This window comes from Corvus brachyrhynchos, unplaced genomic scaffold (genome assembly GCF_000691975.1).
Source record: "Corvus brachyrhynchos isolate BGI_N302 unplaced genomic scaffold, ASM69197v1 scaffold58, whole genome shotgun sequence".
Classification (NCBI taxonomy): domain Eukaryota; kingdom Metazoa; phylum Chordata; class Aves; order Passeriformes; family Corvidae; genus Corvus; species Corvus brachyrhynchos.
Window position 1 is genome coordinate 554,329 of NW_008239539.1, and position 14,192 is coordinate 568,520.

General features: G+C 46.1%; 1 protein-coding gene across 2 annotated transcripts in view; it reads left to right on the forward strand.

Moving 5' to 3' along the window:
- The first annotated feature begins 6 nt into the window (after positions 1–6).
- NAA60 (N(alpha)-acetyltransferase 60, NatF catalytic subunit) overlaps positions 7–14,192 on the forward strand; it is a 19,678-nt gene continuing 5,492 nt past the window's right edge. Inside the window, exons 1-4 of one of the 2 annotated variants that reach the window (XM_008639066.2) lie at positions 7–112; positions 11,209–11,324; positions 12,477–12,606; positions 13,568–13,664. In XM_008639066.2, the coding sequence (XP_008637288.1) occupies positions 11,215–11,324; positions 12,477–12,606; positions 13,568–13,664 (337 nt within the window). In that variant the 5' untranslated portion in view covers positions 7–112; positions 11,209–11,214. Of the gene's footprint in view, positions 113–11,208; positions 11,325–12,476; positions 12,607–13,567; positions 13,665–14,192 lie in introns of those variants that run through there. The other variant, XM_017741281.1, reaches the window with a different exon arrangement.

Here is a 14,192-nt window from a genome sequence, read left to right on the forward strand (position 1 = left end):
GCGCTGCGCGGCCCCCGGGTTGGGGAGGTGCCGCCGGTGTCCGTGTCCAGCGCTCCTTCGTCCGGTTCCGCCTCCCGGGATGTGCTGAGGGCGCGTCCGCCGCCCCTTCCAGGTGAGCGGAGAGAAGTTTGGAGGGTCTCTGTGGTGGGCGAGGGGGCCGGCGCTGTCATGACGATTGCGCTCGGGACGGGCCCAGACCCGGCGCAGTCGCCATGGCAACCCCGGGCCCCTCGCCCCTAGGTCGTAGCGGGGCCAGGGCCCTCGGGATGTGCTCCTGTCCTTCCCGATAACGGAGAGTTCGGTGACATTGTCGCCGCCTGTGTCCTTCTCCATTTCCTTTATCGTTGTGGCCGAATTTCCCACGGGAAAGCCGGGAGTTTGTCACGTATGGCTGGGTCTCGCTGTTCCCCGCGGGCAGAAAGGAGTTGCTTGGGTTTGTTTGGGTTTGTTTGTTGACGGCTGGGTATTTCTGTGGGCTGTGTGTTGAGGCCACAGGCAGTGCCGTGTCCAGCCAGGAGCTAAAATGTGTCTTGGACAATCCACTCTTGGTTCCAGGCATCAGATTATTATCGTATCTCACTGCAAACTGTCTAAATGTTTAATTATGTTAACTATGTTGAGTGTGAACTCGGCCTGCTCTGTGCCTGTTAGCTTATCCTGATTTTGTTGTGCTCCCAGCCCGTTCTGGGTGATCTTGCTGAGCTCCTGAATCTTGGCCACTCTTCCTTCCCCTCCGGCGTTTTATTCACAGACACACAGAGGCATTAAATATCTGTACTTACCTCAGACCAGACTCTTTTTAGATGGGTTTTTCTCCGTCACTGTTTGTTCTGATAATTCCCAGTGTCCTCCTTTGCTGCTGACCAACAAATGTTCTCAGGGAACTCACTGTGAGCGTGGATGTTTTTCCCCCTTGCAGTGGTCAAGAAAAATTGGAAATGTTTGCATTCCTTTTTTTATCTACTAGCTTACAGATTTATCTGGCTTTTGGCATTGTGGGAGCTTTCTGCAACTGCCAATAGCTTTAGATTTTACCATCCTGGAAATCTGTGCCCTATCCTAAAGGATCATCAGCCAGTTTTGTTGCATGTCTATTCCTTTCTTCTTCCATCTAGTTGTGATGAACCTACTGAATGGACTCTGTTTTCACTGTGGTTTCATCCTACATGATTTTAATCTAATTAATTCCTGTAATTAATTTCTTTTAATCTGCCACAGTCTCTCCTTAGTCCAGGTTAGTATCCTCAGAAGTCTTTATGGAGAACACTTGTGGGAGTATTTTGGGAGCACTTGCGTGTTTTCAGACAGACCAATTGTATGAATAAACTCCTGAAGGTGTCTCACAAGTAAGGTGAAAAAAAACCCCAACCAAACAAAAAAAACAACAACCCCAAAAACCCCAGCTGCTGGCTCTGTCCCAGTGTTATAATTAATGTGGGAACTCATTTACAAGATAAGCCTGAGCAGCCTCACCTCCCTCAGAAGCAGTGACAGGGACTTTTAAAGTAGAAGGTTTTCTCTTGCAGGTTAAAAAGTAGTTCTGTTATATCTTGTAAACTGCTCTAATTAGTGTTTCCATACCTGGTGGCAAAGAAAGAAACATTCAGCAGTGGTGCTGAGACAATGCTTTGCTCTTTGAAGTTGCTGCTGTTTCTCTCAGCAGGTTGTTTGATGTGTTTAAGGCAAATTGACTTCTCATGTCTGACTAGTTGGGAAGTGGCTGTCCTGTGAATGCCTCTTAAAACCTGTGGCATTCTTAATTTTCACTTCTTTTCCTAAACCAGTGTCAATCATCCTGACTTCTGGTATCCAGGCTGGACTTGGATGAGATGAAACATTGTGGGAACTGCCAGTGGAATTCAGAAAATGGTCTTTAGTCAAAGAGCCTTTAACAGAGCATGTGCATTTATTTTTATTAACGAAGTCTGGTGCTTCTCTCATGTCTGGTGGTATTTCTCTCCCAGTAAGGATGATCCCTATATTTGCATATAGGGATGGGGTTTTTTGGGGGGTGTTATGAATACAGGGGTTGGGCCAGTATGATCTATCAGTCAGTGAGTCAGTGCTGGGCTCAGAGCCTGTCGGCTGATGGGAGCTGGTCCTGTCACCCCAAAAGCCATTCTCTCATTTCCTGCCTATTTTCCACCTCTGGGTCCCACCCCAGCCACTCCCAGTGTAATTTATGGAGTGAGCAGGTGAAACTGTGGTTGCAAAGGCTGACTCTGGGTGACTGTTGTAAATACCTGAGGAATTACAAGTGCAAACTCAGAGACTTCCTGGCGGAGCTGATTCAGAAATCCTTGTAGCTCTGCCTTCCTGCTCATCAGAGGCTGCTGGGCTGGAGGCAGCCCTGGGTCACGGACAGGGATTCCCTTCAGTGATGTGTTCAGATGCTTTTAAAGAACCAATTGAACTTCAGCTGCTCAGAGTAACAGCAGAAAAAGATCTGCCTTAGCTGAGCACCTTGTCTACAAACTTGGAAGCCAAGTGCTATCCAAAATCAGTCTGAGAGTGGGATCACTCCTACCTTCCTGGTTTTTTAACCAGTCACAGCATGTCTGGTGGCTTCAATGCAGAGTGTTCCAAAAGGACTAAGAGCTTCATGTCTTGCTCTGTGTCCCCCCCCACCTACTTTCCTGCCTACAGAGAGGTAGGAACAGGAGCTGCTCAGTTTTCCAACATTAGCTTTTAATGAAGTTTTTAATTTCTGCTTCTCAACTTATTACTGTGGCTGTCAGAGCAGATGCCTATGCCAGAATCCATTTTAAATGCTACTAGTTTAAAACAGCAGCATTGGAGTTTTTGAGCTGAACCTGCATGTCTCATGCTTGGAAAACTGCTGAAAAAAGGAAAGGAAAACAGCCGTTTAGGCTCAAATTTTAAAGTCAGGATCTTGTAGAGGTGTTAAGTTTGGGGCACTTGTCTGACTACTAAAGAAGGAATGTTCTTTTCAAGCTTTTTCAAAATTATTTTATTTTAAAGCACCTTGTTTGCAGTAACCTCTGGAAAGTTGTGTTGGTGTCTCCTGTGAGGGTGTAGGTGGGGGGGTTGGGTTTTGTCAGTGCTGCTCCATAATGAGGACAGTGTGTAGGAAATGGAGGCAGCTTCAAATTCCCTTCTCCAGGGGTTCGTAGGCTGAATTTCTGGCTGCTTTTTCAGCCACTACACACATTTTCTGTGTGGATGTTTATTTTAATTCAGAAAGGGCAGCGAGCCTGCAGGTATGGTGGATTGTTTGGGGTTTTTTTTGTTTGTTTTCTGGAGGAAGAGCTGCCTATTGGAAACTTGCTGTGTATTAAATCTCCCCTCCAGTGATGAGACAGACAGTTGCCAATGTGCCTCTTTTGCGACGCTTGGGTTTGAACTCCCCACAGTGCCACTGTCACAAAGCAGATTTTCCCTTCCTCATCTTAACAAGAAAAGATTTAACAGCAAAACCCTCTCAGAGATTCTCGTTTGCCATGCCCTGGAGGAATTGCTGTATCTGGGGCAGCGGGAAGCCATGCCTTGTGCAGTGTGCTTTAGAGGCACTTGGAGACCAGCTCCTGTGAAATCCACGGCTCCAGTAATGTTTCCAGAGCTGTAAGGTGAAAGAACAGCCCAAAAAGCGACCCACATGCAAAACATTAATGTTTCTGCTGCTGGGAGTCTTGACAAGTCCGACTCCAAGTGTGCAGAAGATCAGGGATACGAGTATAAAAGGATTCTCACTAACAGTAAGTGTTTTGTATTTCTAATAAATAACCACTGCTTGCTACACAGGTAGAACTACATTTTGCCTTCTCACTTCTTAATATCCTTTTGGGGACTGTTTCAAATCCTCATCTTTCATGGCAGGAGGCCAAAGTGTTAATGACCGTGATTCTGTGTGTTTGGCTTTGGAGGCTTTCAGTGCTGTGGCGTGCACACCTCGATGCGGGCGGAGTGGAAAATTGTGTGGAGCTGGAGACAAGGCACAAATATGTTCTTAGAATGGTGTTTTCAGAATTTCACAGCTGAGGAAAAATAGTCTGAGCCATCTGGGGTGAGCCTTTAGGAAGGAGGGCTGAATGCCAGGATGGTTTTCCCAGGTTGTGTGTGACAGTGCTACCTTCCTGACTGTCAGAGTTCAACGTGCTCTGGCCAAGCTCTTGTAGCTGTTCCACACGAGGGGGGTGTAATATCCCATTGACTTGTTTGGTGTATTTGGTGTTCGGTGGGAGTCTGATTTAGCAGGGTGATACAGCAACATGCTGAAATCACAGCAGAAGCATAACACAGTGATGGCAGTTTATGGTTGAATCCAAATCTAGGTGTGGTGCTTGTTCCTGCTCTCTGTGTGCTCAGTCAGGGTGCTCAGGAAGGAGTACACAGATTGAAGCCTGCTTTGCTTCCTTCAAAATGTACTTTTTTATTTGTCCAGTTTTTATACTTTGGGCTCAGCTGTATGTATGTTTCCCCCACACTGGTGTGGCTCTCTCAGGAAGATGTGATTCTCTATTAATTGTCTCAGGTCACCTGACAATTCACCAGTGCAGATGTCTTATCTCAACCCAAGGTTACCCTCCAGCCTCCCTAGGGCTGAGATGAATTCAGCTTTCTTTAAAACACATTATTCCCTGAGCTCACTGGGTTTTGCCCTCCTCCACTGTGGAGTGCTAGTCAAGCACACTGCCCTGGATGGATTTACTGGAGAAGAAAGTCCAGGCACTGACAAACTCCTTTCTTCAGAGTGATGTCCCCAAGAGAATCCCATTAGTGCTTGGGATGTGCTTTAGGGGCAGATGGGATCCACATGGCAGATTAACTTCATGTGTTCCACATGTGACAGCCTGGGGAGCTGTGCCGGGGCAGGTGGTTGGGGAGAGCAGTTTCCTGCACAGAAAGAAGCTGCTATTGAAGGAATTTAAATAATGAGGAGCTCCAAGTCTTGAGCTAGTGCACACTCCTGAGTGACCTGGGGTCTGTGAGGGGCTCTGAGGCTCAGTGCTTTTGATTCTGGTAGAAATGGCAGAAAAACATGGATCAAAAGGTGTTCTGGGCTGTTGTAAAGTCACATAATCAGAGCCTGCTTCCACCCACGTTATTGGGGTTTTTTTTCAGACCAAGGCACAAAATCAGTCATTTTGTCCTAGATTTCTCATTAAGAGTCTCACTCATTCCAAGCTTCTGCTAATGTAGGGAATTAAGTGCTGGCAGTTTTGGGCAGCACTCCTGTGGGATGTGATGAGTGTACAGGGGTGGAGGTGAAATGATCACCGTTCAGCCTGTGACCATGAGCTCCAGGCTCTGTTGGCCTTCATAACAAGGTGGGAATGAGGGGAGCTGTACCTTCTGGGGACCTTCTGCTGCCTGTCCCAAATGAACCTGTGTGGCATTCCTAGAAGGAGCAGGAGCATTAAATGCTATAAACAGAGTATAACAAATGGCCTGTCGAGGTGTGCTTGCACTGCATGCTGGCAGAGCTGGGGGTGTTGGTGCAGGCAGCACATTTGATGTTGTGCCTTTAGATCCAAAGGAACTAGTCTGATTCCAGGCAGGGTGAAGAGATTTCCTCCTCACTGACATTATGTGGGCCTAAGCAACTTGATCTAAGTTGGGTTCAACCCCAAAGGGTCTTTCCAACCTAAGTTTTTTTATTCTATGACCCTACTTGAAGTAGTACTGAGAAGCTGTCAAACCAAGTATTTAAATATCTTTAAAAATTTGGATCCTGTTTCTTGGATAATGTTGCCCTAAGTCCTGGAAGCGCCTCTTAGAGATTCTTAGTAATGAATCTATGATGTTTTCAAATCCAGTTGCACTTTCATTGTATTAAATGAAAGGAGCTTGGTGACAGAGGTGTCCGTGTGGAACATTCCCTGCGAGACCAGTAACCTAAAAACACAGTAAGCTGAAAATGAAATGCAGCAGGGAAATCTTTACTGCTTTGTGGAATTAGACTGGTTCAGAATGAATGGTTTCATGTAAATCAAATCCTCAGTACCAGATGGCACAAGGTAGAGAGACTTATAGCTGTGAAAATTCCTGTTCGTGTTCTGGAAGATAATAGCAGAGTTCATGGCTGTTTTGGGTACTGTGGTGCTCAGTCACAGCTAAAATCCTGCATTTTGGTAGCTTTAAGATTCTGTCTGGGCTTTGTTTGATCCTATTTATTTACAAGTGAGAGAGGATACCAAATGTTATTAATTTTTTTTCCTGGAAATCTTGTCTTACTGGGATCTGAGCACTGTCCACACTGGAGTCGCAAACAAAGATTTGGTGGTGACACTGGAGCAGCACCTCTGGTGTGAGGGTGTCCGGCACAAGGAAATCCATCTCTGTCCCTGCATGCAGATCTTCCAGGGAGTGTCTGTAAAGTGAAACAGAGCTACTGTGACATGTCCTGCAGTGCTGGGCAGGAGCTGACAGAACAGGGCCAGCCCGGGCCTCCCCGTGCCCAGTGGGGTTGTTCGGTGTCACTGCTGTTCCTCTGGAGCAGCCCCTTCATGGTGTGTCCTTAGGGGTTTTCTGCAGGAACTTAATCTTTTCCTTCTGTGGAAGGACAGCAGATAATCCTTAATAATCCAGCAGGAGTGTGCTCAAAGTGAATGCTTTGAATTCCTGAAGGTGAAAATCTTCATCCCGAGTCTATGAGGATCCGCACTGTTTAGTGCTGGAGGTGCTGGGACACCAGGCTGGCTGTATGTGCCTGTAGGGACAATGCTGCCTGAATTATGGGATCGATTTATAAACACCCACAGCCTGCCAGGGCTTTTCTTTATTCTTCCCTGCAGCTCTGCTGCTTCCTGTTCAGGATGAATTGATTTCAATTAGCTTGTAAGTAAAGTAAAAGGTATTGATGAACTTCGACCCAGCTTTGTTTCTGCAAGTGAAGATGATTCCTTCACGTTGGTTTTTGTGTGATCACTAAATTTAAAACCAATACATCCCTTACTGGGAGTTATAATTGTAAACAATCCTAGTTGCTATTCATTTGACTTTAGTCTTAGATTACCTGGATTTTATTCTGCCAGGAAATTCAGTGATATTTGTTTCTAGATGATAACATTTTTATTTGGGAATTTCATGAGTTTGTCTGCTTGGAAGCTCAAGTCAAAATAAAAATTAATGAAACCAGCATCTTCTTCACTGGTGAAATCCAGTGATTTTTTTTTTTTTTTTTTTTTTTTCAGGATGCACAAGGCAGAAGCCTTGTTAAAACATATCTAACAGTGCTAAACAAGAGAAATCTCAACTTGTAGAACCACTTGGCCAGTTTTTTGTAGATATGGAAGTGCGCAAGGGATTTTCAAACACGTTTAAGCAGCTGCCTGCCAAAGCATCAGGCTTTAATCCTGTATTTGAACACCCTGCTGGATTAAGAGTGCTGGTTCTGTGTGGCTGCCTGTCTCTCTAGAAATGTGATATTATGTAGATTTTATGATGATTTTTTAAAAATACAAGAGCTCTAAGAGGGAATGAAAACTTCCCGCTCTTGAGAAAAGCTTGAACTGAGGTTTCTTAGCTGTGAAGCATCTGGTTCATGTAAATAAACTGTTCCTGCACCTGGCTCTAAAAAAGAACTGTTTTTTCTCGATGGGACCTGGAAGTGCTGGTGGTGGAAATGTCAGTGCCTGTACTTGGCTCCATCGTGCTGAGTGAGCAGGGGCAATTCCTGGAGGCCTAGCCATGGCTTGGGCCTATGCTGGAACCAAAGGCTCTGCTGCCTTTTAGACAGAACTGTGGAATGCTGTTCTTTAGCTCATTATACCTAGAGCTTATTGATGCCAAAGATTTATGGCATTATTTTTAAATAGTAAGTTCAGGCCTCACAATGTACTTTAATTTAAAATTATATGTCAAGTTGACTTATTTAGTAATGCATTTAGTATTTCTTTTCATCCAACTTCCATTCCTGCCAAATATTTGTCATAAGAATATGACAGGTTCCTCTGAGCTACCCAATACACTTGAGGCCAAAACATTTTGCTAGATTTGTTTCAATAAAGCAAGGCAGAAAAGTAGTAAAAATGCTTAAAACCTTTATGCTTTCCTGTATTTTTGAAATTAATTTGTTATGCATTAGTATCTGCAGGTTTTAGGTAAGAAAGGGAATTAAATGCTCAGCTTCTAGTTCTACTTGCTCCTGACTGCAGTGTTTTGTACAAGGGTGTCCTCTGAGCTTTTTCAAATGTTTATTTGCACTATCCCTTCATAAGCATGAAATGTTAAGTAAAATATGAAATGTTGGCTCATTTTCTAATCCTCCTGAGCAAGTGCTTCCTGTTTTGACAGAAGGGTGAGGTCACTGTGCCCCCTGAGAGGGGAGACAGTGGCTGGTGCTGGCCATGTCACCTCCTAGACCATGGCCATCATGTGAACCTAAGTCTGACACTGGAGAAAAAGATATTAAAAGAAATAAGATAACTTCACTTTGGCTTTTCCAAAGTGGCTGTGAACACCCTTGAGTTAACCACATGTCCCTGGAGCCTGCGTTTGGCTTCACAGTAGCCACCATTTGGTCTCAAGGGTCCGAATTTGTGTTGTCAGTGTTGCTACCTCTAAACCCCTAAAGGCCTTTTTAACTTCCATTGAGTCCCAGGATTTTGTTTCACACTGATACTGTTTGGGGGGTTTTTTGTGCTTTCAAACATGTATTTTGTCCTCTTAAGTGAACTCTGAAACTGATACTCAGGTCACTGTGTTGGCTGAGACTTGAGTTCAGGACTTTGTCTGTGCTAAGGACAGCATTGTCACAGGCTGTGCCCAGGGCCAGGACCTGCTCTTGGGTGTTTTTCTAGGTATCCCTGAAGACCCAGAGGCTGTCACCTGGGTATGAAGGGAATTGATTTGCCTGGAATTTCTTCTCTCTTGGTCATAGCAGCCACTTACCACAGCTCTTCCAGCAGCAGCGACACCTGGCCAGGGAGGAAGGGGCACAGGTCTGGTCTCCTAAATGCCTGTGGCAGGACATGGTGCCAGATGGGTGTCCCAAATGTCCTTTAAATGTGCTGGAGCATCTGGATTGGGTCATGTAATGGATGGAGTGAGTTCCTGCAAGCACAACCAGCCCTGGGTGTCTGAATTTGAGGGGAGGGGGGTTATCCTGTTCAACAAAACAGTCATGGATTACTTTTTTGAGGCTGGCTTCAGCTACAGGATAATGCGTAATGCTTGCCCAGCTCTTTGAGAATGTGGTGTGAAATACACATGGACTAATCCCCATAGGAATGTGCCCTGTGCTGGCTCTGCCTCTCCGGCAGCGGCTGCCCTGCCTTTTCTACTCATTAGCAAAACCATGGTGGTTTCATTTCTCTCTGATTTATTAATGCTGAGAAGGGGTGTTGCCTTACAGGAGCATTGAAACTTTGCAAGAAAAATGATCCTGTGGTGTGTCACAGCTCTGAAATGGCTCAGCAAAGGGTTCAGCAAGGGTGGGGGGTGAGACTGGGGTCCACATCATCAAGCACCCAGTGGTGTGGATCTGATGAGCCACAGCCAGCAAAGGGTTGCCCTTCCTTCTTCAGGGTCCCATGGGGTGAAGCTGAAGCTTCTTAAAAGGTCACCAGAGGCTGGGGGTGGGGAGTGTGTGCACCACTGTGACAGGGTACAGGTTCCAAGTCTGGCCTCTGAGGACTTGAGCCAATTCTGGGAGTGTAAAATAAGTTTTAAAGGCAGCAAGCAGTGCAGGGTTTTGTAGGTGCTTAAGTTGTTTTGAAACTGGCACCTGGACTGACTGTGAGTGCTGTGGGCTGCTCAGTAAACAAGCAGCCAGTCCTAGAACAGGCTGTAAAATAGCTGTGATGCTTTTTAAGGAATTCTTTGGAGAGGAACAAGTGATCCATTTCAGTACAGAGTGACTGTAACTGGCAAAGTAGAATATGCTGAAGGAAGGGACCCATCAGGATCATTGAGTCCAACTCCTGGCCCCACACAGAACACCCTGGGAATCCCCTGAGAGCTTGTCCAAGTATGTTTAATAACTTAATAATTTACAAGTAATTGCTAAATTGTAAGTTTGGCAGCTTAAAATTGCCCAAACTGGCAATTCTAACTTTGCCAGTTACTCAAATGCCGCTCAAATGGCATATGCAGTCCAATGGGGAGTGTGTTTAAATCTGTTCCTCCTCGAGCTCTGAGCTTTAAATCAAGAACACTGGAGAGCTGAGCATCCCTTTTCACAGGAGGGCATAGACAAACACCGCTCTGTGCAGCTTTTCCCTTATAACTTGGCACTTTGAAACCAAGACCTGAGACTCTTAAAATTGGGAAAAGAAAGTAAAAATTTTAAGTAATTTGGTTTTTTTTAAGGGTGGTGGCTTGGTTTTTTTTTAATTTGCATCCTGATCTGGTTCTTTTACCTGGGAGGGTCGGAGTGAGAGAGATGAAGGAACTGACTCCTCCTGTCTCCACTCACCTTGTCTGTCTCACATGGGAATAGAGAGAGTCCTAAAACGTGTTCTCCAGTCATCCATCAGTGCTACAAATGCTTTTACAACCACTTTAGCTATCACTTGCTTCTTTCCCTCTGGTACTTGTTAAAAAAGGCTGAAGACATTGCAGCAAGTGTTCTGTTTGTACTTAGCAGACTGTGGCAGTGCTATGGAGAAAAGGTGTCCTGGGATTTCTGTATCTGAGTGCTCTGTGCTGGGCTGGGAGGAGCTGTGGCACACAGGAATGAGGGGAAGTGAAACTAGATCTCATTTTACCAGCATAGGCTAAACAAAATGAACATTTTAAAGAGTTGGAATCCTCTGCATATGTACTCACTGGAGATGGCAGGAGTGTGCAAGAGGACTTTCTAAACGTTCCTCTAGCAGTGCTTCCTTTTTAAGCTGTTTGTTCAGTTTTGTTTTAACAAAATGTTGGTCCTGCATGGATGTTTGAAGAGCTCCATGCAACATAAGGTACACTTGGCACATTGTTGGCTCATTTAATGCTGTTTTTGGAAGGGCTGGTGGCCATGTGCTCCTCGCATGCAGAGTCACCAGACTGTACTGCCAGGGATTGGGATGTGCATGGATATGGGGCTGGAAGGCTGGGTCAGGCTGAGCTGGGAGCTGGGCTTACCCCGTGGCCAACACAGCTTTGAGTTCCTTCTCGGGTTAACATTGCTATGTTTCGTTTTGTCTCTCCTGAAAACTCACTTTTCTGGGAAAAGCAGCTTTATCCATGCCAAGCCCCTCCTGGTGCCGTTGGATCAGACCCTGCATTCCATCATTTCTCACGTGCTTCCTTCCCTTGCAGGCGTGAATGACAGAGGAGGTGCCCCCGACTGCACTGACGGATGTGAACCTGCGCCTGCTCTGCCACGATGACATAGACACAGTGAAACAGCTCTGTGGAGACTGGTTCCCAATAGAGTATGTGACTGGTTTGGGGTGGCAGGTGGGGACCTCGGAACAAATGGTGTGAACCTGCACTGGTCCAATTCTGTGCAGCCTCAGGGCTGTTACCAGGACAGCAGCAGGTTGGGAATCTCCTCTGCACTGTGGTGGGGTTGCTGTTAAAGGTCCTTTGCTGCCTGTCCTGTGGCGTACTGGAGTCATCAGAAACTTCCTGTATGAGGATTTTGGCAGGAAAATGGGCTTTGTAATTAAAGGGATGCATCAGCTTCTTGAGAAAGACTGAATGAGATGGGGAAAGGAGGACACCTCCAGGAAAAAGGACAGCATCCCTGTGCTTGTGAAAGGAAGTTGTGTCCTGGAGCGTGGTGCTGGGAAAGCACCCTCAGAGCCGAACCAAACTGGCACGGAGCTGTTCCTGAGGGACTGCTCTGAATGTCCTGGGGGAGCTGAGCAGTAACGTCCCTTGGATCGCTCTTGCTCCTGTAGTCTGGCTTAAAGCTGATCTCAGCCTGTCCCAGGTCAGCTCCCCAGACCCACATTTGACAAGCACAGGAATGAGGAGCTTTTCTGGGGTACACTGACAGATTTCTGGCCTAAAGCATCCAGGGAAACCACAGCTGTAGACTTCATGGATTTTTAACTTTAGCTTCATAGAGAAGGTTTATAGAGGATTCTAGCAGATTATAATTAAGATTGAATAAAATGTAACAAATCAGCAAAAGCATTCATAGTATTTTGAGTTTGTGGATTTCTTTTAAAATCAAGACATGCTGAACTCTCACTTGGAAATAAAGAACATACAGTAGTTTCCCTTTAGCTGCAGAAGGAGGAGGAGAACTGGAGGCTGGTGGTGTGATTTGGTTTTTTCCTACCAATATGCAGTATTTTTTTTACATGTGTATGAAATTAATGAGATCCTTAAACTCTTAGATGAGGGCAGATGTATCTTGCATTTAAAAATAACTTGCTAAAGATGGATGTGAAAGCTCTGGGCAAAGACTGTAAAATGAAAATGTGATTCTCTTAGCAAGGCAGGAGGCCATTACATAGTGAAAGAACCCATGGTACCAAATGGGATGTAACTGCTGTTTCCAGTTGAGGAGCATCTCATGCCTGTTCCCAGGGGCTTTGCATCCCCAGACATTGCCGTTTCTGGTTCCTTCCCAGATACCCTGACTCATGGTACCGAGATATCACTTCCAACAAGAAGTTCTTTTCCCTCGCAGCCACATACAGAGGCTCCATTGTGGGGATGATAGTGGCAGAGATCAAGAGCAGGACAAAGGTGCACAAAGAGGTACGTGACTACCCTGGGCTTTAGTGGTACAGAATCCACCCCCTGCCGTGGGGAATGGGGGATGGGACCTGTTTGGGGTGGGGTTTTTTCCCTCCCCTATTCAGACACTTGATCCTGAGTTAATGTAAGGAATGAAGCACATGCTGATTTCCAGCCAATGGAGCAGGGCTGGGGGGCTGTGTGGTACCACAGAGGCTCTTCCAGCCCCATGGGAAGCTGAGGGATCAGATCCTGCTGGCTAATCCCAAAGTGCCTGTGCAGCAGGCATTGCACTGCTGCCTGGCCATGGCTGGTGTAGCTGTGGGAGCACAGAGCTTCCTTAGCTGTACTGGGTGAGTCACTCTGGTGACTTCCTGCAGAAACTGCTCCCTTTACTCAGTCCCTGTCCCGAGCCCTGAGGGCAGGTAACCTGTCTGCAGAGAGCTTGGACTTCAGAGATAACAGAGTTTGGAGGCCAAGAGAGACAATCCAGTGGGGCAGAGAGGGAAAGAAGAGATGGTCAATGAAGACAGTGTGGGAGAAGAGCACTAAAAAAAATAAGGGCAGTGCAGGGAGTGTCTTGTTCTCTACAGCAGTGCAGAGATCTCCAGCTCACACAGCTCAGGTGCAGCTTGCAGGACTTGCTGGGTTGATCTAAACACTGCTGAGTGACTCCAGAACTGGCACTTTTGAGTCCTTCTGGTAAAGAAAGCAAGTGTGTTCTGTCCCTAAAGCCACAAATAGTGGACATAGTTAGGAAGTACTGTGGTCCGTGTTCTGCCTCTGGGAGGATGATGTGAAAATAGGAATAGCCCCATGCTTGGATATTTTAACTTCCATTCCAAAACCTTCAGCTAACACTGTTCAGTGAAGAGAAGTTTCTTGTTTTAGCCTTGTGTTTAGGTGTTCCAGTACAGGGTTCTTGATTTCTCCTGTGCCTCCCCAGGTACCCTACTAAATAACCTGTCCTATCTCTACTCAGGATGGAGATATCCTAGCTTCCAATTTTCCTGTGGACACTCAAGTTGCTTACATCCTAAGTCTTGGAGTGGTGAAGGAGTTCAGAAAACATGGAATAGGTAAGATGCTGCTAAGTGCCAGCTGTTGCTGTTGTTTGCCTGGTGTGGCCAGTGGGTGTGACTGAAGGAGCTCCAGCATGTCCCTGCAGTATCCCTGTGGGAAAGGCCTACCCGTGGCTGGTACCAGCAGATGGGAAGGTGATGCACCCACATCCCATTCCTGGTGATAGTGCAGGGGCACTGGGAGGTTTTTACTGGTGTGGGCACAACACAATATGCAAATATTTCCAAAGAGCACAGGCCTTTGTCAGCCTTGTTCCCAAGGGCCAGCTGAGCACACCAAAAACTCACACTCCTGCTGCTGAGACTGTCTGCAAGTGTAAGAACTTCACCCAGGAGCAGGGTTTGAAATTATTTTCTTTCTGGGTATCAGCAGTCTGATCCCTGAGGCAGAAAACAGAGCTGCTTTTAACCTTTCAGCTTCAACAGATAGAACAAACTGTGAGAAAACCACAAAGGGAACTGGAAAATAGTGTAACTTGTGCCTGATTAGATCTCGAATGTACAAATCAGCTCTGTCTGTCTGCT